The sequence below is a fragment of the Salminus brasiliensis genome, chromosome 4, assembly GCF_030463535.1.
Source record: "Salminus brasiliensis chromosome 4, fSalBra1.hap2, whole genome shotgun sequence".
Taxonomy (NCBI): domain Eukaryota; kingdom Metazoa; phylum Chordata; class Actinopteri; order Characiformes; family Bryconidae; genus Salminus; species Salminus brasiliensis.
Genome location: NC_132881.1, coordinates 21,633,285 through 21,659,478, shown reverse-complemented (window position 1 = coordinate 21,659,478; position 26,194 = coordinate 21,633,285). Strand labels below are relative to the sequence as shown.

The 26,194-nt window shown below is 39.7% G+C and overlaps 1 protein-coding gene across 5 annotated transcripts in view; it reads right to left on the bottom strand.

Annotated features, from left to right (window-relative positions):
• csmd1a (CUB and Sushi multiple domains 1a) overlaps positions 1 to 26,194 on the bottom strand; it is a 498,833-nt gene that overhangs the window by 215,059 nt on the left and 257,580 nt on the right. For all 5 annotated transcript variants that reach the window (XM_072677610.1, XM_072677611.1, XM_072677613.1 and 2 more), the window contains exons 4-7: positions 25,736 to 25,930; positions 23,417 to 23,624; positions 8,201 to 8,313; positions 4,992 to 5,069 (exon numbers count right to left, since the gene is read on the bottom strand). In XM_072677610.1, the coding sequence (XP_072533711.1) occupies positions 4,992 to 5,069; positions 8,201 to 8,313; positions 23,417 to 23,624; positions 25,736 to 25,930 (594 nt within the window). The remainder of the gene's footprint in view (positions 1 to 4,991; positions 5,070 to 8,200; positions 8,314 to 23,416; positions 23,625 to 25,735; positions 25,931 to 26,194) is intronic.

Below are 26,194 nucleotides of genomic sequence, written 5' to 3'. Positions count from 1 at the left end.
GTGAAGAAATACTGACATGAGAAGGCTTTATGTGTCAGACAGGGCCAGGCAAGCCTACAGTGACTTGAGGCACAAATCAGAAAAATAGCCCTCTAAATCGTTACTTCATGTTATAAGAAGATCAGGGCCATTAGTTTCAATCAGAGAAAAAAATCCACTCAGTTGCACTATAAAACCAAAATCTATAAACACACACAGCAGTACAAAGCCACTACTGTTCACACCATTGCTTTGGTCTATCGTTTCTGGGTTCTTAAATGGCTTGCACGGTTTTAGGACAGCTGTGGAGGTTCTATAACCTTTAAAAGGGTTAATCTCACTCGTATGTCAAATGTAAAGCAACGGTTCTTTTAAAATTTATCACATGGAAGGAAGTGGTTTGTCTCAGCTGTTTCTCCAAAAGACCTATTTGGCATCTTTACTTATAAGAGCTTAAGGGTGTTTCACAGCTGGTAGCATCAGATTTCAAGACAGTGTAGAGAAGAAATAATGTAACTTTTGAGCTTATGTGAATTTCACTTTTTGAATTGTTGAAGGACATACGACATATTCTAAACAAATAATATATATATATATATATATATATATATATATATATATATAGAGAGAGAGAGAGAGAAAGAAAACCTTCAGAAAACAACAAATGGTTGGTGTGCGGAATTAAAGCAGCATCCCTTATACTGGAGAGAGGTGCAGTATTCATCACTGGGCTTGGGCGGATTGCATTCGCAGATGAAATATCTATTCTTGCTGTGGTGACAGGGGATTTAGTGATCAGGGGCTCAAGGCTATTTCCCATAAAAGACAGAAAAAGAGAGAGCGAAAGAGAGAGAGAGAGAGATACAGATGGAGCACATGAGATAGGGAGAGCGTGAAGAAGGAAAAGGGTGGAAAGAAAAAGAAAAAAAAAATAAACACAAAAACCAAGGAAAGGTCACAGCACGCGTCCGTCACGCCCACTCTGCGGCCCTCCTAAGCCGCAGCACGTTTGCGTTCTCACCTCAAACGCTGCATCACTCCCTGACACTGCCTGGGTTCATTTACTGGCCAAAATCACATTAGGTCAGCTTACAGATTCCACTGCGGGTGCAAAGCAGTAGAAATAGACCATGCATCCTTCTTCCTCTCGCTCTCTCGCACTCTCTCTCTTGCTCTCTTCTTCCATTGTATTCGCATCACCAAGAAATTAAATAGCATGGCATCTTTTCATAAAACACCCTCAAACTGCTGCTCTCCCAAAGGCCTCAGTCTTATAAATCCAAAACAATTTATATGGTGACGCTCCGAGATGGTTTTCAATTAAACCGAATTTCATGCAAGAGTACACGGGCCCTTTTTTTTTTTTTTGAGCGCTATATGAACACCTTCGATAGGGTTTTTATCATTTAGTGCCCTTTTAAAACTTCAGCTGAAGGGAAGGCACAACTTCTAATCTCCAGTAAAAACTAAACGCTCCACAAGTTTAGAAGCAATTGGTCCAAGGAAGTATCGGCAAGCAGGTGCATAATTGGGGACTGCGCCTAATATATGACGTAGAATTAATTAACTAGTGTTAGAATTGCATTACCTGCCCTGTGCCGGGGTGTCTGTCTGCGGACATTGCGAGTGGATGTGATTTCAACGCAAGGTCAGAGGATTTTACGAGCGGGTCGGGCCAGCCGTTCGCTGGCTAAAGCCCTTTTGATCAGCTGTCATGTCCTTCCGTTTGATGTGGTCTTCAAATGTCATCTCTTCTGATTGTTGATACCAGTTTCAGAAGTGATTCCATGTGATCAAAGCTGGCCAGGGTTTTTTTTCTCCGTCTGCTTTTTGTACATTTATTTTCCTCTCCTATACCACCCTGAAATCGCCTGGGCATCCGTGAGTCTTATTGAGACGGAGACTGAATGTATGTAAAATTATGTCTAAAAGTCTAAAACATGAAAATAATAGTAAGTGTGTGTGTGTGTGTGTGTGTATGTGTGTGTGTGTGTCTGTGGAAATGTAATTAAACAAATGCTGCACATTTACTGCAAACCTGATGCAAATGAACAATAATGAATGTAACAAAACACAAAATTCAACATTCAATTTAATCTGATAAGGTCATGTCTCCATATGATATATTTTCAATACAGCAAAACTAAGAAGTGCCTGAAGTGCCTTGTGTTCATATGTTAATGTTAATATGATGTTAATTAATCTGCATTAATTATACTGACAGTATTTATAGCTTTAACAAACAACAGTTTCCTCAGGCCCTTCTGCACAGTACCATATACAGTACGTACGTGTATGGGTGTGTGTGTGTATATATATATATATATATATATATATATATATATATATAGTTTGTGCAGAATCAGGAATCAAAAAACATAAATTATTTGATGATGCTGTAATATATTGCTAAGTTACAGTCTAAAGTGAAAAGATATGTTCATGCAGCCCCAGGCTTAGTCCTTAAAAGTTGCGTTCCAGAGAAGGCGCTTATGAAGCATATGGAGCATACCGGCTATGAGTTACATTGCATTGAGTGTAATAAAAGAAAAAAAAAAAAAAAGTTGGATGATGGGAAAGCTTAAGCTTTGTATTCTTGGGGTGGATCTATCTATCTCTACTGAATAGGCAAAAAAAAACAGCTGGTGGTTCAATTATTTGGATTCAGTACATACTTTGTCAATTTTTCTCAACAGCTTTCGCATCAGTTGAACTTGAAAATTTTATCTCTGCTAGTTTTGCAAGTCAAACCTCTGATGTACATCCATATTGACCATTTGACTGATCAGATCTAAGACTGACAAGGCTAGACAAGTCGACTCCTTGAATCTGCTCCTGACAGGAGATGTTTCACATCATTGCTGTCGCTTTAGACAGGTACTGTAAATCTGTGCTGTGGATTCTACAGGCAGAGCATGAGTTGCATTCGTGCAGTCAGGAGTCTTTTGTGGTACTAATTGCCAAAAACACGCTCAGTGAAGCACAGAATAGGCCAAATTATTGATACGGCCTAATCTGGTGTTTAACAGGAGGATTTGGGGCTTCGTCAAGGGCATCTTGTGCTGAAAGCATTAGGAATATAAGTAGGTCCTTCAGTACAGGAGCAAATTCAAACACTACAAAATGATTTGTTAAAGTGAAAGAAGCAAGGCAGGAGTGAAGAGAGTCCTAACTACTTCAGCTGTGTGGTTTTAGCAATTAAATATTTAGGCATTAAGTGTCAGACACTGGCCTCTTCCTGTCCTACCGTCCAGTAATATGCAGGGGACAAACTGTATATCATGTTAAACTCTGCCTTTTTGAAAGGAAAGGTTTAATCTACATTATTTCTAAACGCACAGTTCAGTCCCCAGTCCATATAGTCCATATCAGCTGCAAAACAGAAGGGTCAGGTCTGAGGGAGTGATGCTAGGAGCGGGGATGAGACTGGATCCTTCCGATGTGCTATTGTAGTACAGGATGAACCCCAAGGTGCTGAGATTTGGCATCCTAATGCTTTTTTTCCACCTTAAAGAAATAAAAGCAACTGCAAAAAGCATCATTTTCTGGTGGCAACTGTCAGCATGGCAATGTTTACACAGTATTTAGATGCTTGCACCGTCACTGCTTCTTTTGAATGTGAACATGTAAACACAAGCCTAGAGAATTACATTTGTAACATTTGTAATTTTGTAATATATAAATACAGTTCTGGTCATTTTCCATTGATTTGCTTTTTAAAGAAGGGACAGCAGCAGCCAACATGTCTTCTCATTTCACATGCCACTACTCTGTCATCATGGAATCATCCCCAGGGGGCTGAAAATTTGGTCTGACAAGTGTGTGTGCGGGTGGGGGGGAGGGGGGGGATTGTTTGGCTGTGGGCGGGGGCATCTTTGGTAGGCAACAGCCTACATAAAGCAACAAGAATAACCATATTCTCACAATAGCTAATGCTTTAATTATCATTATTATTATTATATTCTATACAGAGATTTCAATATCCATGAACAACCAATCCAGTTCTAAGAAGTTAGAGTTGGTGCTTCTTTATTTTTGTGCAATAACTGCATATAGAAGCACATCAACTTGGCTTCCATTAGAGTGTTTCTGAAAAGCCAACACTTGTGAGGACGCTTGGTAGAATAGCCATTGAAAATAATCATGTAATATTGATACAATTAAGACATTTTTTACTGCTCTACATGCACATGGCTCATCTTCACTCAAAGAGCCTGGAAAAACACTCTCAAAAATATCATACCTGTAATAAGCTAAGCTTTTTCCCCTTAATCATCCTGCAAGCTTACACTGAAATTAAAAAGCTGGAAATACATGTTTTATGGTAGCTGCAGTGAAGTAGGCTAGTTGGTGGTTGATACCCTCACTATACCACTATAACATAATCATTCCTAGCGTTCCCACAACAACCTGTAATGTCATTACCAGGACACATGACCAACTATTTGGACCAGTCATGTTGATGTAGCATAGTGGGTAACAACATTGTCCTCTCCTGTGGCAGACTGGGGTTTGATTTCCTGGCTGGGTAAGCACATTGCGCTATACCAATAAGAGTCCTCGGGCAAGACTCCTAACGCTACATTACACCTTACTGTGTTCAAACATTGCTCTGGAAAATATAAATGGATAATGTAAATTCAGCCCATAGCAGAAAAGCATTGTCCCTGCAGACAGTCTAAGACAGCAGAGTTGGCAAAGTTCACGAGAAAATGACTGAAAGCCAGGCTGTTGTCCAGGAAGCAAACTGCAGCATCCCAAAACTTAAAAAAATAAACAAATAAATTACTTCCTCAGCATCCCTCAAGATTTCAATCCAGATAGTTTATTCTGTACATTTTAGCCTGGTTTGCTTTTTGAGTATGTGCACTATATGACAGCCTATCAGAAATCATTTGCATACATCATTCTTAAAGGCACAGTCTTTCTAAATATTAGGGATAAATAGAAGTGTGTATGAAGAAAATGAATGGTTTATCAGGACATACAAACTCCATAAAGAGCATACTTACAGACAGCATTTTTGTGGTTTGTGTCTTTGTTCGGAAGCATTTTCACTCCTCTAGATTTCAGCTCAATGGCTTTCTTTACTGTTGAGAGAAAAAAGAAGGGGCAGAGATGAAGAGCAGTGAATGAAAATGTAGGGCATGTTATAATCCATTTGTGCAATTAGCAAAAAAAATGAAATGGCACAACGTGTCAACACCTCAATGAACTAGTATGGCACTAGTACGTAACCCTGGAGGCTCCAAATGAGGCTTCAGGTGTGCTCTCGCTCCTCAACATGGTGAACAGAGAGAGCATCAGAATGACAGCAGCACAGCTGGGGGGAAGGCAGGCTAGATGCACCAGAACCCTGAATCACAAAGAGCTGTAATAAGGCCTAAAGGATTCAACTTAAATGACCAAGAAAGCTGTAGCATAGCGTAGATAAAATTAATATCCAAAATGCCTTGTTTTTGAGAAGGGGCGACCAGATCTTTACAGTAACAGATCATCACAATATAGTATTTATTATTTTAAAACATCCTGTTATTATTTGAGTGTTATTATCTGAGAGGTGGCCCAAGAACATTCTGCCAAAATCTGACCCCAACTACAGAACCAATTTTTCAATTTTCCTGTTCTTTAGTTGGTAGGCTAGTCAGGTAGCTCAGGCTCCTCCTATTGCGCAATGTCACCAGGCAGGGTGGGCGAAAGCTAGCACGTGCTTCCCCAAGCATGTGAAGTCAGTCACATCATCTCTTCCAACTGACACTTAAGTGATGTCCGTGGACGGCTGAACGTTCCTGCAAGACAACGCTAACTGCTGAACCACTGCTGTGTCTGTACGTGAAGCCTGTTTGGAGAGCTATTTCTCATCATCTGGACTCCTGGTCTGATTCCCAACCTGACTATAACCCAAACACCACTTACTGGAAACCACATTTTAATAAGAACAATGGCCTCTTTTCCACTGCAGGGTCGAACAGTTCTGATCATGGAGGGTAACTCAGAAGAGCATAGTTTTCTCAGCACGGTCAGCTAATTGTACTTGGGGCCACAGAATCGTTCAGTGGGAGGTTCCATATTTCCATGACCTTTGCGGCACAAGATCCTGGGTATTTAAATTTCCAGTACAGGAAACAGCAGAGATTGTATCTAATAAGTACAAGAATAGTAGCTCCATTTTACCACTCTTCGAGTGCACTGATCATTAGTGTGATGACAAGTACACTTTAGTGCACTGTAGCATAATAATGTTTAGTATATTTGAGTCAGCTACAGGCAAAATCCAACATCACTAAAGCGCTGTTAGCGCAGCTTGGCCTGGCCCGTTTACTGGAAACTAGCATTACCTTCGCAATGCAAACATCAAGTAGCTACATTAGCCTTGTTGTTGAAGTTGTAGTGCAGAATTATATGAAACAACTGTGGTATAATTATTAGGAGATGCCCTGCATTAGCAAAGCATGTTCCACTGGTATCAAATTCTCAGCAATAATGTGGTTCAAATTAAGGTTAAATTCCACTGTGACTAATGTCGGGATAAATACAGGACAAAGAATCTTAAAAATAGGAAGCAGACTAAGAAAATGAAATGTGGACCTGACCTAAGCCTGACAACCAGATGATAAATGATTTCCCATCCTGACCAAAACCTAACTTGAATAATTGGGTCCCACTGGATTCTAACAAATACACAATCTGTCCAACAGCTTTTTTTTAAGCAAGAGTATTAATGGAGAGTGTATCACCCCTCCCCACCTTATTTGCTGCAGTAACAACCTCTACTCTTCTGGGAGGGCACTGAATATTGGAACATTGCTATAAGCTGGGATGGGCTACTAACTGAACCATTAGGACCAGTGCCAGGAGTCCTCTGATAGACAGAGGTCAGGGGGTAAAAATGAGCTCGAATATTAGGCTTGAATATTTAGAGACACTTGGATATCATTATTATTATTATTATTATTATTATTATTATGAGTGAAATGGGACCAGGGGAGAACTTGCAAGATCACAATCAGTCCCTGGCTGTAAGGATTTGATTGCATTCTGCCATAAAAGGATTACTGAGGTCAGCTGCTGCCACTCCTCTCCAGGTCATCACAAAAGTATTTTATGGAGCTGCATCATGCCAGAAAGCACAGTTTCGCTGCTCCATTGGCCATTCTATTGGCACTGTTGTTCTATGGACATCATCATATAAGCGGGTTGTGAATGCCTGTATCAGCAATGAGTGTAGCTAATGTAGCTCAGTTCAATAATTAGAAGGGGCGTCTGGTTACGTTTTTGGGATAGAAAGTATATTTTATGCTCCCAAATATTGGCATCTATTCAATTCAATATCAATTTCAGAGATGCTCAAAAGTTGCGGTGCTACAATTATGCTACATGGGACACCAATTATGACCCAAGAAGCATGAGACAAATTCAATTTGCATAATTTTCTCTCAGTATGACATCACCCCATCAGTGGGCTTTAATGAAATTGAAAGATGTTTTTTTTTTTTTTTTTCTTTTTCTTAGAAGGATAAACAGGATTCACACAATAATGAGAAAGCAGTGGGGTAAAGAGTTTCCCAGAGAGTTCGCTTGCTGTCCTCGCACAAGAGGATAACCTACTTCTTGCGAAGTGAAAACAAAGATGAGGCCTGTCGTGCATCACATTCCTTCTGTTGCGTTATGCGTTCATGGTATTCGCTGTATAATGCATTATAAAACACACATACTGAAAAGTAGGTCCTAAGAAAATCTATATTCCTGACGCTTGAAAAGAAAACATCAGGATCTGTGTGAAACTTAATATTCACGTTGTTGCGGTTCCAAGGCCTTGCGCAGGCTGCGCCACATCACCTGCTCATTATGCAAATTGCATGCACGATCATCAGCTCATTTCATGGAAACAATATAAAAATGCCTCATTTTGTGTTATTCATGTGGGAAAGATGTAAATTCCTCCTCAGCTTTCATAATTTATTTCCCACTTTTAAAGGGGGGCTGCACGTGATGTGGGACACAGCAGCAGCTCAGGTCCTGCAGCGCGGAGACGTCAAGACAAGCCAAGATGTCATATTTAGCCATGTTATGGGACAGCATGCCAGGCGACGCGCCGTCACTCGCTTGCCAAGCATCCCACATCTGCCAGGCGAGAAAGAGCAAGCGAGGAGAGAGAGAGAGAAAGACAGAAAGCGAGAGAGAGAGAGTGTGTAAGTCAGAGAGAGTGACCCCCCCTTACCTTGGTACTGGGCACTAAATCCTTTCCGCCGATGGTTGCTGTCGGATGTGAAGTGCAGCCGCAGCCAGTTCTTGCTACTGATGACAGGCGATGGAAGATTCATACCAGTGAGCCTACAGAGGAGGGGGGAAAAATAAAAACACAAAACAAAAAAAACTAAAATACAAATTTCAGTGAAACTAAAAAGGGCAACGGACATTAAATATACGGCCAGATAGGGAGAAACAAACCAAATGGAAAATTTGCACAGCGTCGCATTTTAATCATTACAAGATGAGATTAATTAGCTGCTTGAGTTTTGACAAATTTTGCAATACGCCAGCTGAGAAAGCAATTTGTAGCATAAAATTACACGTGTTCTTTGCAAATCGAAGCTGGGGGAGGCTAGAAACGAGTTTCTGTGAAGGCCTGTGGGTACTATTAAAGGTGTTGGCTACAGCAGTTGTCTCCAACCCACCTCCAAAGGAGCTACCTTTCTGCAGGTTTTAACTCCAAATCTAGCACACCCCCTTCAGCCAATTAAGGACTTCTGAAGGCAGTAATTAGCTGGATCAGGTGGGGTAGATTAAGGTTGGATCCAAAGTCTGCAGGGGAAAGTAGCTCTCCAGAAGCAGGGTTAGAGACCACTGGGCTCCATATGATCTAGCCTGATAATGCCAAACTGGTGCCACCGAATACACTTAACTCTTTACATTGTAAGAGCAAAATACAGTAGGTCAGTGCTAATATTCTAAACTACACTTTTAACAAGAGAGTTTCTCGACACTTGTCTGTGCTGTATAGAGCCAATAGCAACAGGTGTTCAACAATGTGAACAACCTTTTAATTAGGCTTAGAGCCATTACAGCATCAAAATAGTTATTTGATTTAGCATGTCTCCAGTGCCTTTACTGAAGAACCCTTGAAGAACACTTTGTGTGTGTACAATCACTGGTTACTTTATTAGAAATATCAATCAAACAGCTCCACCTTGCAGGTGGACAGCTAGACACTACAACTCATCACCACAAATCATCTGGCACATCAGCAGTGATCAATCTTTGACCACAGAACCACTGTAGGCTAAATGCTCTTAGGTAGCAGATAAAAAGCAACCTAGAACGTAGCATTTTCTGCATCTCTCTATGCAGGTCATCTTGAGCATATTCAATGAAGCTGAGGTCTGAGGTGGTCACAGTGGAAGGATGGATAGAAACCATTGGATTTTTTTCAGACCAAAATAATTATTTTTTGGTCTCTCTTAAAGATGGAAGTTTTAAGTGTTGCTTATCTGATGCAGACACTTTTGGTGGGTTATGTAATGTGGTCGTATGTGGTGAATGAGATGAAAACGTCACAATGAAAAATTCTACGAACCCGCCTGCTAGGCCCTGCCACCCTTAGCAGACAACACATCTCCTTCAAGCTGTGTCACCCCTCTCACTGCTGCCTTAATACCTCCCCTTCCCTAAAACATACCATCCTAAGGGATTACAAACAAGAGAAGCAATAAAATCAGTACATCATATTCATTAGTTTAACCCAGACACAATTCATTTAGATTTCTCTACAAACATATTATAAATCCTGTAGCTGCCCGCATCAGATTCAAAGCATTCAGGTTTTTTTCTGTCCTGGCACTAAAGTGGTGGAACTAACATCCCTTGGGTGTCCAAATGGCAGAGTCGCTCGCTGTCTTCAAACGCAGACTGAAGACCCATCTCTTCCGAGAATACTTGGGCGAATAGCACAGTGGTCAGTATCTGAACTTAGAGGTATCTTTGAATTTTCAGTCTATTCAAACTAGCTGAGGTTATCCTTGGGTAAATAGCAAAGCACTTTTGTAAGTTGCTCTGGATAAGGAGCTCTGGATCTTCTAAATGCCTTAAATGTAAATGTAAATAAATCTACAGCGTAATGGTTCATTTCTGCTGCTGACACAGGACCTCCCCCTAAGGAGATTAACCAAGTAAGTACCACTATGCCCAACAATTTAATTTCTTACAGGTGTGTATATGTGTTCTTAAGATTAATGTGTTCTTAAGTTTAATCCAATCTAGATGCATCTCATTTTACTACAGGTGTAGAGTAGATGTAACCACATTGGTGATGTGTCTGGCGTCTTGACATCATCACACCCTGCCCTGCACAGTTGTTGGAAGTACCCTTCTGTGCCCCCTTCTGTATCCAGTTTTATACACTCCCATTTCGTCTTGCAACTGAAATCCTCCTAGATATCTACTCAGAAACACCTTCCAAGTAGAATGTAGAACCTATAAAGCTTTGACTGGTAATAGTCTCTTAAATTTGTCCAGTGCTGGAAATAGCTATACAGGTAAATCTTTCTTCCTAGCGTAAATATGCTATTTAAAGCACCGTACCGCACATGTCGCATCCTGCATTGCCCAAATCTTGGACAATGTTGGTATTAAATGATCACTTCTCCCTCCATTGATCCAAGCTGCACCTTTTATGTTGTCCTATGCAGCATGCATGCACACATTTAATCAAAATATCCTAATCCCCTTTTATTTCTGTTAATTACAGCAGGGCGTGCAGGATGACAAATTAAAAGTTATGACTGGAGTTGCATAAATACGTTTGGTTTTGAAACAAACACTTCTTGTCTTCCGTTTCCTAATTACTATGCTTCTTGTCAACAGTTGCACGTTGCCTTTCATTACTTCAGTTAGCAGCAGGGTACCAGTAATCTCCACAGCGAGATGTGGACATTAAAGGGCTTTATGCTTTGCTTGCTTTTAAAAGAATCACGCTACGTTTGTGATGTTTGCTGAGACACACTGAAGCATGTGGATTAAGTCACAGGTAGAAGAGAGAGAGGGAGAGCTTACAATAGCTACGCCTATTAATATTGACTTTATTATGAGGGGAAATCAGTAAAGCTTGTTCTGCTCAACACAAAGGAAGAGGAGGCTTCAGTCTTTTCCGGTTGTTTCGTTCTTTTACCAGCAGCTATTTTTTCCTCCTTTCTTTTTATTCCTTTTTTGCCTTTTCCCTCCTCATTCTAGGATGCCTATTAAAACTTCTCCTCACATCCCTCTATTGGAACTTCAGGTGTGTAAATTTGGCATGTGTGGTTCGAGCTCAGTTTGTCACTGTTTTTCACCGCAAGGGGATCCACAAGATATGATAGCAGCAGTAGTCTGAAACTCTTGAGTATGAGTTCTGGGGTAGTAACTAGGCTCTTGTGATGTTTTACTCCTTTTTTCTCTACCTTTGCAGTTTTTATTTATTTATTTCTTTCTTCAGGTGCCTGTCAAGCTTTGACCGATGGAACAGATGTTGCACTTCAACTGCTGAATCTTTTATTTGCAGGTAGAAAACAAAATGTCACAAGTCATAGGTGATGTAAACAACTACACAAGCATAATGGAAGGCGAATTTCAGAAAAAAAGTGCATCACTGGCAATCGTACACTGGAACAGTGGCCCTCAAGTTTGTCTTCAGGGCCCCCAGGGTCCACATTTTTGCTCAGTCCTATCTCCCAACACATAAGGGCTATAGACCATCTGAGAGCCTAGACCACAAGTTTGAGAACCACTGCATAAGCAGTTACCTACTCCAACACGCTAGCTTCAACTCAGGAACTGCTTGTTTATTAAATGGTTAGCTGGGCTAATACTAAAATATGCAGGGCAGGGGGTTCTCCAGGACCATGGCTCGGAATCACTGCACAAACGGATTGAAGTGGAGTATTCCAAGGTTCCTTACATGGGGGTCTTTGTGTCAGGTAGTCTGACCGCTCTCAAGGGGCCAAAGTAGTGACAGATATGTTTCAGGCACATGTTTCAAGCATTTTGTCTCATAAGGTTCTCATTAGGTTCCAATAAGGGACAAGATCGGCAATACTGTAAGCATAGGATCATCAGTTTCAAACCAGGTGATCCTATCTTTGCTACCTTTATACTGGGTAATACATCAAAGTGAAAGGATTTATGCCAATCTCCTGATGTTTCTTGTTTTCAAATGCAGATATTAGCTCACCCGAGGGAGAGCCAACACAATGAATAATTAAATTTCAGCACGCATCTTTAGAGCACATCTGTTTTACTGAACATTTCAATTCATCACGCTGAGTATTTAGCATGCATTATTACTCACGCACGTTTTGCTTAAGACCCCGTCACTTCCAAGAAATGTCCCCGTTTCATGGAAAATTAACAAACAGGACCGTTTCTCACTCCCTGTGCTTTAAGTAATTTATACCAAAGACCACGGAGGGTCTGATTATTCAGCTGTTATCCACGCTATCCGGTGCGCCCGCGTGTCCTATCCATAGTAGGCGACGGAGGCAGAAGGAGAGAACAGAGGAGTCTGGCATTAAGCCACAGCGACTTGCAATTAACGGAGGGTGCTGTTGGAGGCCCCTCCATTTCTTTTCAGGAAAGTGAAGTTCAGTGGAGCATGAAAAGCAGTCCACGCTGAAGAGGCAGAGGAGGTAAGGAAAAAAAAAGAAAAGAAAAAAAGTGCACTTTTACGAGAGTCAGGCTACAGAGACAGTAAACCTGTGGCAGCGAGCTCAATCTGTTTGAAGATGCCGGAGCACAGGAAAGTGAAAACGGCAGAGAGGAGACAAAACTGCGAGGGAATTCGGCATGGAAGCAGAGGAAAGCCAACCTTAAGTCTAAGAATGCTGAATGCATATTTCTGAGGTGGAAGACCAAACGGTAAGGAACGGCCAGGCTATGGAAAAACAGTGTGAACCCAACTTGCGTTTAAAATGTCAATCAAAAGAATTACAATTAGCAACGTAATCAATGGTAAAAAGAACAAAAACAAAATCATAAAACATATCTTTTCACTATTCTCTCACCCTTGTTCAATTACTGAAATCTCGCTTCATTTGCAGATAGCCACATTAAGCTAATCGTTAGCTCCACAGAGGACACAAAACACTCCTAGTTATATTTTTTATACATTTTAAAATGCCCATATCCTATCATATCTATTTTTTTATTATTAATTTTTTAAAGATCTCTTTATCCAAATGAGGTATATATATATATATATATATATATATATATATATATATATATATATATATATATATATATATATATATATATAAATTAAGACAGCAGCACTAGATGATTCTCAGATACACATAATAAAGTTGAGGGAAGCCTTAAATAAAGTGATATGGGCCCTTTAAGTAAGACTATATTTGGACATCAATGCACCCTTAACGCTGCGGCAGCTTTATAGGATTGTTTGTGGTCATCATGGTGGCGTTGAGTACATTGAAGCTGATAAGCCAATATAAGCTGATAAGGAGACTTCCACAGTTGGCTTCCCTATCTGCATTGTCGACGCATGTCTCAAGTTTCTTCTAATAAAAGACCACAGCAGCACCAGGCAGCACTTTGACGCATTGCTTTTTAAGAAGTCTCAGATTTAAGCAATTTACCCCTCTAGCTGTGGTTCCCACTGGTTCTACTCTGAACTGTGCTTCCACATCCAACTTTTGACTTTCCTTTCGGATCTAAGGGGCCTCCAGAAAACAAGGGCTATTTGATACATAGAAAATGCTCTACCCATCACGCAGTCTCAATCCCGACAGAACTATCAGCTTCCATGGCCTGACTATGCAGGTACGTGATCACATCCTATCCCTGGCAACTGTTTCAATCCCATAGAACAAATGTTGAGATGACAGCCAGAAGCACCAGATGATTCTCAGATACACATAATAAAGTTGAGGGAAGCCTTAAATAAAGAACCTAATGAATAACTAAAGAGCTGTAAAGTCTTCAAAGGGGAAAAAGCCTTTATTTTATTCAGAGGTTGCTGCAAAATTCATTTAAGCTCTAGCAGAAGACTTGGTGAGGTCATGAGAACAAGCCCATCTGGACTTTGATGACTGCTGGCAAGGAGTGTCGAGAATGAAGTCCACAGATCAGATTATGATCAGTGCTGGGAACGGCAGGAGGGGCTCTTTGCGAATGCAAACTGTGAGTCTGCACTTTCCCCAAATTCTGCCTTCTGCTGGAATGAAAATCTTGTTTCACAAAAGAAACTTTTCTTGATTTTGTGAATTAGACACATACATTCACAAAAAGAAGTGAAGACATTACACTTCAAACCAATGGCTAATGGTTAATAGCTAAGCTGAATTAAACATGCTCTGTACATGCTCTGGCCCCTGAACACATGCATCATTTATTCCTCAATACATAGTTACAAGTTCCACCATTCGACTGCAATCAACAGTAGCAATCCTGTCAGGTAAGGATTACACTAGTCTCTTAAGATTTCCTGTCTTGAGAGCCCTAGTCCCTTCTAACCACTCTCCATGACCAACAGAATGCAGCATTGACAGTCCCACATCCCAAAATGACTATTGTAGGTCCAAATCTGTTTGTGATCGGTTCAACAGGCATGATGGAACACTGGGACACTTTAACTGACCAGCAAAATCACCAGACCTGAAACTCAATTCTCAGTATGGAACGTTGAAATTGGCACAAACTCAAACTCTAGCTGAAATGTACGTCCAGTTCCTGGGAAAATGGACTAAAATAGACAGTAACTACCTCAAGATGCTGGTGTAATCCTTACCTTAAAGGACTGACACTGTTTTTAGGGCAAGAGGACACATAACCAAGAATTAGAGAAGAAATATTGCATGCAGGGCAGCTTAGAATGTCTCATCATTAGAAGTGCATCCATTGGAATAATAAGTAACGTGTAGTAATCCGTAGCCGACACCCCAGTCTGTTTATGAATATTGTAATCTTACTTTACACTGATATCGAACTTTCTTTTAATATCTGTGTGTCTGAGCAGAAATTGGGACAGACAATGTTTTTCTAGTTTTTTACTGTCCAGATTTAGTGAGCCTGTGTCCACTGCAGCCTCAGCTTTGTGTTTTTGGGAAGTGGAACCTAACATGGTCTTCTGCATTTGTAGGCCATCCTCCTCAATGTTCGACATGTTTTGTATTTTGAGATGCTTTCCTGCTCGCCACAGCCGTATAGAGTGGTTATCTGAGTTACCATAGCCTTTCTGTCAGCTTGAAACATTTGCAACAAGGTGCCACTCACTGGTTGTTTTTCTTCATTGCACCATTCTGAGTAAACTCTAGAGAGTGTTATGGTGAAAATCAGTTCTACAAAAACATCCAAAGCATCATCTCCACATTCTGATGGTTGATATGAACAATACAGAAAGCTGCTGAGCCGTATATACAGGATTTTATGCACTGCTGCCAGACGATTGGCTGATTAGATAATTGCATGAATGAGTAGACAGGTTAAGAACGAGCAGGTTTTTTAAACCTTAAAAACACACACATCTCATTTACCAAAATATGGCTTACTAAATAACCATGTATTTGAAAGGTTATTTAGAAAATGGCATAGCATAGCACCTGTTTAGAGTATTAGTTTATGACGTATCTTTTATACCAGAGAAAAGTGCCTCTGGTTTATTATAATTTTAAATGTGCACTACTTTCATCATGGCTCCATTATTTAAGGTTCCCCCTTCTAAAATTTAGTTCCTCTGGGTTTTGTTCTTTCAGGTTCCTAGAGTGTTTTTCTGTCTTATTGCATCTGGCCCTGCATTCCAGTAAATGGCATTGCAACAGTGTCGTTGTTAATGTGCATGTTCTATACAAATGAAATGGACTGAATCAACTGTTTTACCTCAGCAATACTGGGTACAGCTGAAAACAAAGCCAGATTCACACACAAAAATGGGCCAAACATATAAGACGGCCTTTTGTTTTGTCCTCTGGTGCAAGTAATGCACTCCAGAGATCACACGTGTGTCTGTGCAGACAGGGTCCAAGACTGACACAAAAGTTCAATGACGACATGAACATATCTATCATGCCATGCAATGTGACACAGATAAAAAAGGATGTCCTTAATTCTCAGCACAGTGACAAAACCCGACATGACAGTTCGCTAGGCATCTGTCTGCGAGGCTTGTGTGCTGGAAAACCGCTTTACGGAAATCAATCGGCAAGCTTCCTCAGAAAAGGAGGCTCTCTAAACACGGGACTTCAGAACGTGACCACCTTTCAGCCATCAATCTCTCCACCAAAGTCTCATTCCGCTGTGTCCAAACAAATCTCGATCAAAGTCTTAACTTGAGGGCACCAACAGCTTAATGGCTTTCACAATAAAAAATACTTGGGACGGGGTGTTAGGCATTAGCATCAAAAAACATTAGCAAAGCGGCAAAAGAGTGATTGAAGCTAATGATAATGTTGTTTAGAATATGATCTGCAGAAACGATAATGCTCTTTTTGTTTTGTTGACCAGCAAATGTTTTTCAAATGAGCCTATGGACATTTGTGGCTTTATACAGTCTGAAAACACACTGCTGTGGAAAACCTCTGGCTATATTTAAGTCTTTGCAACCTTAACGAGCCATGAACACCAAGTATGTATTGTTGCTGTGCTATTATCTTTGGCCTTAAAAGTCTGCCAAAGTCATGGAAGAACCACTTTTGGTTCCCTAAAGAACTGTGTCTGAACAAATATGAGAGTGTTAAAAATCATGTAAGGATTTGGAATGAAAAAGTTCCTATAATGTTAAAATCTCAATGCAAATTTAAAGGTTAGTTGAGGACTTACAAGAGTTGTTCTTGGATATCATATATGATTCTTGTATGTCATCACAACAAAGAACCCTCTGTGCAGAAGTGTTTTTTATGCTGTTTGAAATGGGTAGTTTAGTATTTTTGCTTTAACATTAAAGTTAGGGAACATATTGCTTTTCCTTTTTTCATTTACCATTGTCACGGTTTGTCACGAGACAAAGGCGGATGCACTCGCAGGATAATTGTTTTAATACAAGACAAGAAAACAGAAACTAAACAAGCACAAAGTTTAACAAAATAAAGAACACCAGACTCACATAAACAGGCCAAATCTACAAACGTGAACTGGCATGAACCCATGAACCCAGGACCAGGACCTCACACACATGCACAACATGCATATGACCAGACAAGGGATGACTGAACCAAAGGGGTACTTATACAGACACTAACGAGATACTTACGAAGAACACCTGGGACTAACAAGGAGGCGTGGCTACAAAGGTGACACTGGTGGAACACAGTGGACAAGCCTGGCTAGGGTAGACAAGCCACAAACAGAGCCTTGTGCTTGGGAGCACATGGCAAAACCAAACAAAGGCAGACATGACAACAGGGGCAGGCATGACTACCATTTAAAAGATCTGAGATCTTCTTCTGAAGCTTAGGCTTCATGATGTAAGTGCGGGCAATATGACCATATTTTGCAGAATCGTGATAAATGACAATACAATACACATTTCTAAGTGTATCGTGAATTTTGTCAGGACACTGCAGGTTTTACTGACAGAGAGCATAAATTAGTCTTGCTCCACTGGATTTAATGCAGTGCAGTTGTTCATAGTACTTTTTAAAGTATGGCAATAATTGGTGCATTTCGTCGCTGTCACGCAAAACCCTGTATCTCAGCAACTTAACGGAAGGAGGAAAAAACCTTCTTAATTTTCAATGGAAGCCAAGGTAAAATGATTGTCGTTTTGGGGCATTTCTATTGGTATATTAATCATGAAATTCTGACAATGTAAAGATTCAAATTATTTAAAAAAAAATGTAAAGTGGCAAAAAATGAAGATACATGGCTTTTGCAGGGCAGTGACAATGTGGTCTGTTCTAGTTATTGAATGTCCCTCAGTGTAACTAAATATTCTGACATTTATCACATTTCATAAAAAGTATTATGATGTATTTTTGCCCTTTCCCCCTTTTCCTACTACTATGCAGATGAATAATTCTCCATTTATTTACCCTGCATTCCTATGTGTCACTGAGCTTGTTTATGTGGAATTGAACTAGAATATCCATATATTCCTTTATAATTATGAAAAAATGGTTCATGTTTGAGATCATTGGGTTCCAAATTATTTTTTTCAAATAAATTTAATTTAATGTTTCAAATTAATTCCTAAAGACCAAGACCAAAAATATCTGTATTAATGAACTAATATTTTACATGCTTTTAGCATATTGTACATTGAAAGACATAGACTACAGAATGATTTCTTAATATATTGCCTATAGCTGGACTTCTACATTCAGTACTAGATTCTGTACTACATAATGGTTAATTGCAAACTTGTGATGTTCATGTAACGCAACTGAATATTTATTATAACGTTATCACAATGTTTTAACACACACCCCTAGTCATTTAGACTTTTACATACATCTACATACACTCATCATGGACATAATTGTTAAGGCATACTTATGCTTTCAATGATGTTCACGCTCAATAAAGTTTGTAGCTGACCACATGGACAAATAAAGGAAAAGCTTTCTGTAGAAAATAGACATTCACTGGTAGTGCATCCTTCTAAGAAGTCATAAAAAAATCAGTTTATTCTTCTAGATGTTTTTTTCCCCATTCTCTAGCTTTACAAAAGCCCCCACTCCCTATTTGGCCTGCACCTTGTCAAATCTGCAAAAACAGCATGAATAAATTGCTAGCTGGAGATTTCAATAATACCAGCACACTGCCACATCACACTGCAATCCTTTTCAGCTTCAAAATGCACACATGTACACGTGCCAACACACAGATACACACTATTGTGGAGTCTAGGTGTGGAGAGAGGGGGAAAAACAACATTGTTGGTTGAGGCAGTTTATCTCAAAGCAGTTGTGGTGAGGAAAATTGGAACCACTATGAAGTATCAGGAGCATGAATTGTCAACATTCTGCTCTCACGCCATTGCGTTCCCATGCTATTGAGTCATCGATTTTGCCGCAGTTGATTTTCCCCAACGCTTCTGGGCCTTTAAACAATACATTTCCTGTCAAAGAAGATGACTGAGGAATACCATGATACAGAGTTCTCCAGTGGCAAAGGCATGGCATTTAAAAAATAGGTTCTCTGAAGTTCCATATGATTACTAAAGTGCAGTCTCCTCCCTCAGCCTCTCCTTCACCATGACATTCAAAAGCATTCTGAGTATCGATCCTTTTTTAGTGGCATCAAAATAAAATGCCGGCCCTTTTTTTAAGGGAAGAGCAGAACATTTAGACATTTTTCCCCTGTAATATCCGAGACTCTAATCAATTAAGCTCACTAAGAACGACCGAAAAGTGTTTCCAAAAAGCTGTCACCAATCCAGAACTGAGCCCAGACAGACAAGGACTTTTGAAGTGTGTCTAGGGCTTTTGATAAGATTTAAGAAATGTAAGAGAGAGCAGATTTTTCTCTGTCTTTCTTTCCCAATGGGCCAGTCGGAAATCCTTTCATCAGTTCAATCAAAAACACAAAAAGTGCTTTGTCATGTTTACTGTGATTCAGCACATGACCTCCTGAGGGTCAACACAGTCTCATCAGGAGGCAACAGTTATGATTCAATAACTTAACACGCTTCATGCACAGCAGTTTTGTTGAAGTTATAAGACATGCTTTTACGGACGTCATGGAGTTATTATACATTCACAAACACATTAATTTGAATATTATTGGAAATTGGTCTTTTTTTCTCAGTCCATCATCTGTGCACCTCAGCATGCAGAGGGGAAAGGTGGTGTGAATATTGACTGCGAGGCTGCTCCTAACCTTCAACCGAGGGGCTACTCAATCTGTCTTTCAGCACAGCAGGTACTCTCAAAACATCAAGGTGCCCCAGAAGGTTTTTGGAGTCAAAACCACAGATCAGTGGTTTTAAATTGGTCCTCAGGACCCCCTATGACAGTCCACATTGTTGCCCATTTGTTTGTTGGAAGTTGTGATTGAGCAAAAATCCACTACCATTCCACTAATTTCCATTTCTACACTTGTAAAGTACAACAAAATTCTTCTCTTTGCACATCCTAGCTTAGAAAGTCGGGTTCAGCCAAGCTACGGTGCCCCTGGAGCTCAAGGGCCCAACAGTGGAAGCTTGGTGGACCAGAGAATCAAACTTACAACCCTGGGATCAATATTCCAGCTCTCTAACCACTCGATTGTCACTACTACCCATGATGTGAAGGTTCTTTGAACTTTCAAAAGGAACTTCACCCTTACAAATCTCTTTTCCACACAGGACCTGACATGAAAATGGGTCTCAAAATAATCGTTTATCAAATATGGTTCTTATGTATCTCATTATTGCACAAAGAACCTTTAACAGCAGCCTTAATATGGTATTTCAAAGGGTACAAAGGCATTCAAAGGTTGCTTAACCAAGAGAAAACTGTATTTCTAATCAGAAATGTGGAGAGTAACCTTGTTCTTTGTTGGCGATTCTTTCTACAAGTTTGTACCGCAAAAACAAAAAAAACAAGGACACACTGTATTTGAAGGATTCTACAAATGAAATATTGTGCATGTGGTCCAACAAAGCCAAAAAACAAAAGCATACAACATATCATAGGTAGACGATTGCAGTGTCTGTATACTTTTGAACATGTTCCAAAAGTAAAAAGGTCATTGTTTCTCCATGCAACACCAACAGTGTAATGCAAACATCCTGTAGCATTTTGTGGTCATAAATAAAGCATTTAGATAAATGGATCATCTCAACTAAAATAATTGGAGCAGTCCAAGATTTTATGCTAGCTTATAAATGTAGAGTTACTTAAAATGCAGCACATGAATTTCAGAACACTACACTTTATATAACCTCCCATAGTAGTTTTTAAGATGAAATATGCTAATGTCCTTTACTGTGGACAGAACTTAGAAGTGGCATGGCTAAAGCATTCATCCGTCCACAAATTGAAATTTTAGTCCATATGATTGTAGGGCAATCTTCCTAAACACTTTAATTAAAACGGAAACAAATCGCCGTCGCCATCTGAGACCAAGCTACCAGCGCCATAACCGAATCTTATATCAACTTATTGCCAGTTAATGAGCAACTGAGGCTTGGCAGCTTTCTTCAGTGAAGCTGAAAGGGCCGTTTTCTGAGGGTAGAGCCTCGCTCCTTATTTATCCCGCGCAGGGCCCAGATGGGCCATTCACGCAGAGAGCATGAGAGGCAGCAGGACACAAGATTGATTTTGCTCAGATCTGATTTACATTTGACACCAATGCTCAGTGGAGCTTAGGCTTTGCTTAGGCCACGTCCCAGACACTGCCTTCCAGCGGATCTAATTCAAGCTGCATTCAAACGCTCAAATGGCACTCTCTCAAGGGCTATTAACTGACACTGTAGAATTCTCAGCCTCGACACTTCCACCTGCCTCCGAGGCCTCTGGCTGAAACTTCAAGCAAAAGCAGACAGGGTTCAAGATCCTCCTTCCGTAACAGGCTGCTGTAATAGACCATATCAGGCTCTGAAAATTACGCCTGTCAAATAGCCATGCAGATTCATCCTGGCAGATTCGTATGCAGCTCAAAAAGGGGAAAAGAAATTGATGAATTTCTGAGCCAGTTAAAGAATGCTATTTCTCATGCCATCTCCAGCTTGTGTTTTGGTGGGGTGAAAGAAAACTAAAAAGAAATAGAAGACAAAAAAAATTAACTGTGACAGGCCTTCACTGAGTTTGCCAAATCAACCATACTGCCTCCACAATGCCCCCTACATCACAAGTGAGGACGTGTTTATTCGCCGAGCGTGAAGTTAATGGAGTTCAGCCAGAATCTTCTTACAGAATTCTTCCACTCTGCCTCTCTCGCTCACTATGGTAGCTTTCACAATTTGCCCGTCATTACAAAACTTCGAGAGGAAAAGGGAAATAGTGAAGGGTACTCGGAAAAAAATAGCTCTGCACTGCAATCATGGTGCCACAAATAAACATAAGCTCTATGTGTGACTGTAGAGTCTTCTGTCTGAGAAAGCCTCTCTCTTTCCCTGTTTATCTGCTTATTAGGAATTATTTCAATTATTTACTTTCTCAAATTTCTCAATTTTTGCTCTTGTGTTTCTCTATGATTTGTCTGTTCTTTTCATTTTGCATATTTGAAAGTCTAGAGATGCACTGATACTGACATTTCTGAGACAATACCGATAACCGATCATCAATTTAACAGACTAAAGAGAAAAAAATGTAGCAAGGTAAACTTTAAAACTCTATAACAGATTTATTGAGCTGGTTAATGATAATGCTATGTTTAGATTTGGATAACTGCTTGTATTTTCTGTATTTTTACAGTTTGTATGTTTTAACAGCTAAGCTCACACTCTAAATGACTTATTTGCTAGTTCGGGCCATGCCTTTAGCTTATGACAACTTGGGAGATGCCTGTAAGAGAGAGGAAATAACTCAGAGGACTTTGGGCAAGTGCTTGGATGGCTTCTGCTTTGTGGTTGTTGTAGAGGGGAATTTTTAGGATGTTAGATTGGGACGAGGGGCTTCTATCAAGCTCCTCCTGCCAAAATGTAGTTATTTCACATTTTCTGACTTTGTCATTGCGTTCTCAATATAGTTTAATTTTCTGCTTCAATATAGTTTTTTTCTGCTGTCATCTGCAATTTTTATATTCTTTCAAACCATATAGTTATTTATGGCTTAGATTTTTTTTCCTATGATGAGCTTATGTCCTATTTGCTAGGTTGCTAAATGACTAGCCTCAGTAGGCCTATTACAGTAGGCTTTTTTAATGAACTGCAGTATTTACTGGTTAAGGCAAAAAAAAATGTGTAATGTCAATAGCAATTTAGCATTTATATTGGTGCTCTTGGTTAATTTATTTATCTAATGCTGAATTTACATTTGAGCAGTCAAAATGGGTGGCCATGATGAAAAAGTTAAACCACCGCCAAGTGGGAGTTAACTGTGTTTTCTAACCAGTAAAGCCTAATAAAAATAAGCAGACATTGGTAAACAGGCATAAAACCAACAAAGGTTGTGAACACACAGCGTGTGTTTGGCCATGTGTGTACCCGGTTGGAACAGCCGGGGGAATGGAGCAATGCGTTTTTGAAGCCATCAGTGGAATCAATTGAGATGCCACTTCATTTCCGCTGGAGGGTCTAGAAGGGAACATTACGTCGAACATTACCTTCCTGAAGCATGCAAGGAGAGCTCAACTGCGTTGTCTCTGCCTCTGTCGTTATATGAGCAGGATTAGCCCCCCGTTCCTGCCTCTGTCACTGATTAGCAGACAATTCTGGAACAGCATCCTATTCATTCGACCTGCTTCATTATCCGCAGCCCTCATTTCAGACTGATTATGCTCCTCTTTTAAGGCATGCTACGGCACCTGAGATCAGGACAGATAGCAGCGTTCTGCTTCCAGCTACAGTCATGGTCTGTTTACTCACCATATTGAAGGGGCTTCTGTGCCACTGATTTCTAGAAAGTCATATCTGTCCTCCAGCTGGAAGTCTGTGAAGACCAAGGCGATGGTGTCTCCAGGCTCTGCCAGAATGCTCCACGTGCAGTCTGCATTGTTCTCGTACTCCGAGGGAAAATGAGGGCTAGATATGGTCCCTGTTGTCCCTCGTAATGTGCCCCCACATGCTCCTTCAGCTGACCGAACCAAAAAGAAAAGACACAAAAGCTATTGTAGTAGATATTAATGTTACAGTATGGTTGCAGTGTAGCTCAATGTATTTGCTAGTAACTTATTATCTTCTTTATAAGGCAAAAGCTATACTTCATCTCTCATGCTTCTTTTAAACTGATCCCCTTGCCGTTACACAATGCTAGCAGCTCTGTGTTCTACCTCTGCACCATACTACTGCATAATGTCATTTGGTAATCTTCATCCACATAATACTGGCCAAACACAAGGCTTTGCTTTATCTTGGTACTTCAGTGTTCCAACAAAAGTCCAAATAAAAAAAATTATCTAATCCTAAACCCTGTCATTTTTACTGTGAATTGTATTTGTAATGTAATGGCAATGGCAATTTGCAATGTAGCAATATTATCAGAATAGCAAGGTTGGACACTAGATAGACTAGAGTCCATGTTGACCTTCATAACATGCCTCATATGCTCCTTTAGTTAACCAAAACAAAAAAGCTCTTGTATTAATATTAATGTTATGGTACGTTTGAAATATGGTTATACCTCATATTATTTACATAGCAAAGAGAATATCGTGTACTGTGAGTAGAGCTGGGCAATATGACAATATTTTATCACATAACTATTGTTATTGTAATACACAATATGCTTTTCTAAGCATGTCAAATATAATGTTAGTGCTTAATAAACACTGAACAACTTCATGTTCCATTACAAACAGTGTAATTAGACTGGTTTAATTAGATAAAGTGCAGCAGAGTTTAAATAAAAGTTACTGCTCTCAATACGGGAGAGTATCAGAACAGCAGTTTTTAAGAATCAGTTGGTAATGATATATTTAGTCTGTGATTACATACATCATGATAAATATCATGTATTGTGAAAAAAGTTGTATCGCCCAGCCCTAAATGTGGTCATCTTTACAGTTCTAGACACATGTCTGTGTGCAGTCTCAAAGCATCACGTATCTCCATGAACACGGACTGTGAGTTGAAATATTTAATACAATGATGCGTTCTATAATTACAGAGATTGTGTGGGTTTAGCCTAAATGCTCTATAAAAATCCATAAATTCACACGTATGAAAATATTTGTCTTTTGTTATCATTTTGAATGGTCAGGTAGCCATTACAAACATTAACATTCACATATTGTAATGAAGTTGTGAATTTATACATCTTGGAATGTTGTCAATCACAGATACAAACAACTTAACCTTACTGTGTGTGTATATATATATATATATATATATATATATATATATATATACCCCCTCCCCTTTTATTTTTTTCTCTTTTTTCAGTTTCATTGTGGTGTGTCAATGTGTTTGCTTATTCAATGTCTTGTTTTTGAAAAACAATAAAAATATATTCACAAAAAAAAGAACTTAACCTTACATGCCTATTGAAGCCTCACTAGCTTCAAATATCTAGCCTGTAGTTTTTAAGCAGGGTATGTTTAAATAATAAACTTTATTAATGCTTGTTTTTCAAAATAAAACAACCATTTTTCTTCATTTGTTAAATGTTGCTAGCTCTGCATGTATTGTTTGAGTCATTTCAAATAAAAAAGGGACTGTAGCTGTGTAGCTACAGCTACTAACATAACAAGTTAGCAACAAAGCTAATTTAATCATAGCCAACTCAGCTAACTTTACCTCAGGATAAAATCCTTGGAAATAGCTACTTTTGTGTCACAAGCTTAGACAACAAGAGTACTGAATCAAAAATAAAGAGCATATTGCCAAGCTTACCTTTTTTACACTAATTTAATCCAAACCTTGCATATGAGAACAACTCAGAAGGTAGATTTCAGAGGACATTGTGTAATTTCTCTCTCATTTTAAGACATATTTAACACATTAGGACATACAATGTGTTCTTACATTTCTGGTTACCAAAACAATGTGGTAGTTTAATGAGGGAAGGAAAGAGATCCTTTGGAGTTCAAAAGTTTTATACAAAATATTAAAATCTGCAAACTGAAGAAAAAGTATATATTGCGATTATATCATTTATAAAATAAACCTTCTATAAGCAGGTATGTTAACCTAAAACTGAATACCAACAACAGCTGGAATCACAAAGCCACATCACTTGTGACTTACCTCTACAAAATGGTGCTGGGAAGTCCCATGATGCACCACTCCCAGGGCTCACAATGCACGTGAGCACTGCGTGACCCTCCAGAATATATCCCATCACGCAGCTGTAGCGGATTTTATCCCCAATGTTATACCTCGTCCCGTGAATGATCCCTCTGGGTATGAGTCCGGGATTTCCACAGGTGTGACTTGGCAGCACTGGAAAACACAACACAGAGGAAAAGAAAAGGCACGTGTGAGCGTGTGTTTCTGACGGGGCTATGACGCTTTGAGCGAGCGGAGGGACGCATACAAACGTGTGCTGTGCCACTCACTCGCTCCGGTTTGTTCTTCATGTTCTACCTCACACTCACTCACTTCTTTAGGTCAGATCAGAGTCTCTTTTCATCTTCATACACAGCCCAAAAAAAAGCACTCTCTAGAGATTTCAGGTTCCATGAGAATTTTTATGAAGTTCTTACA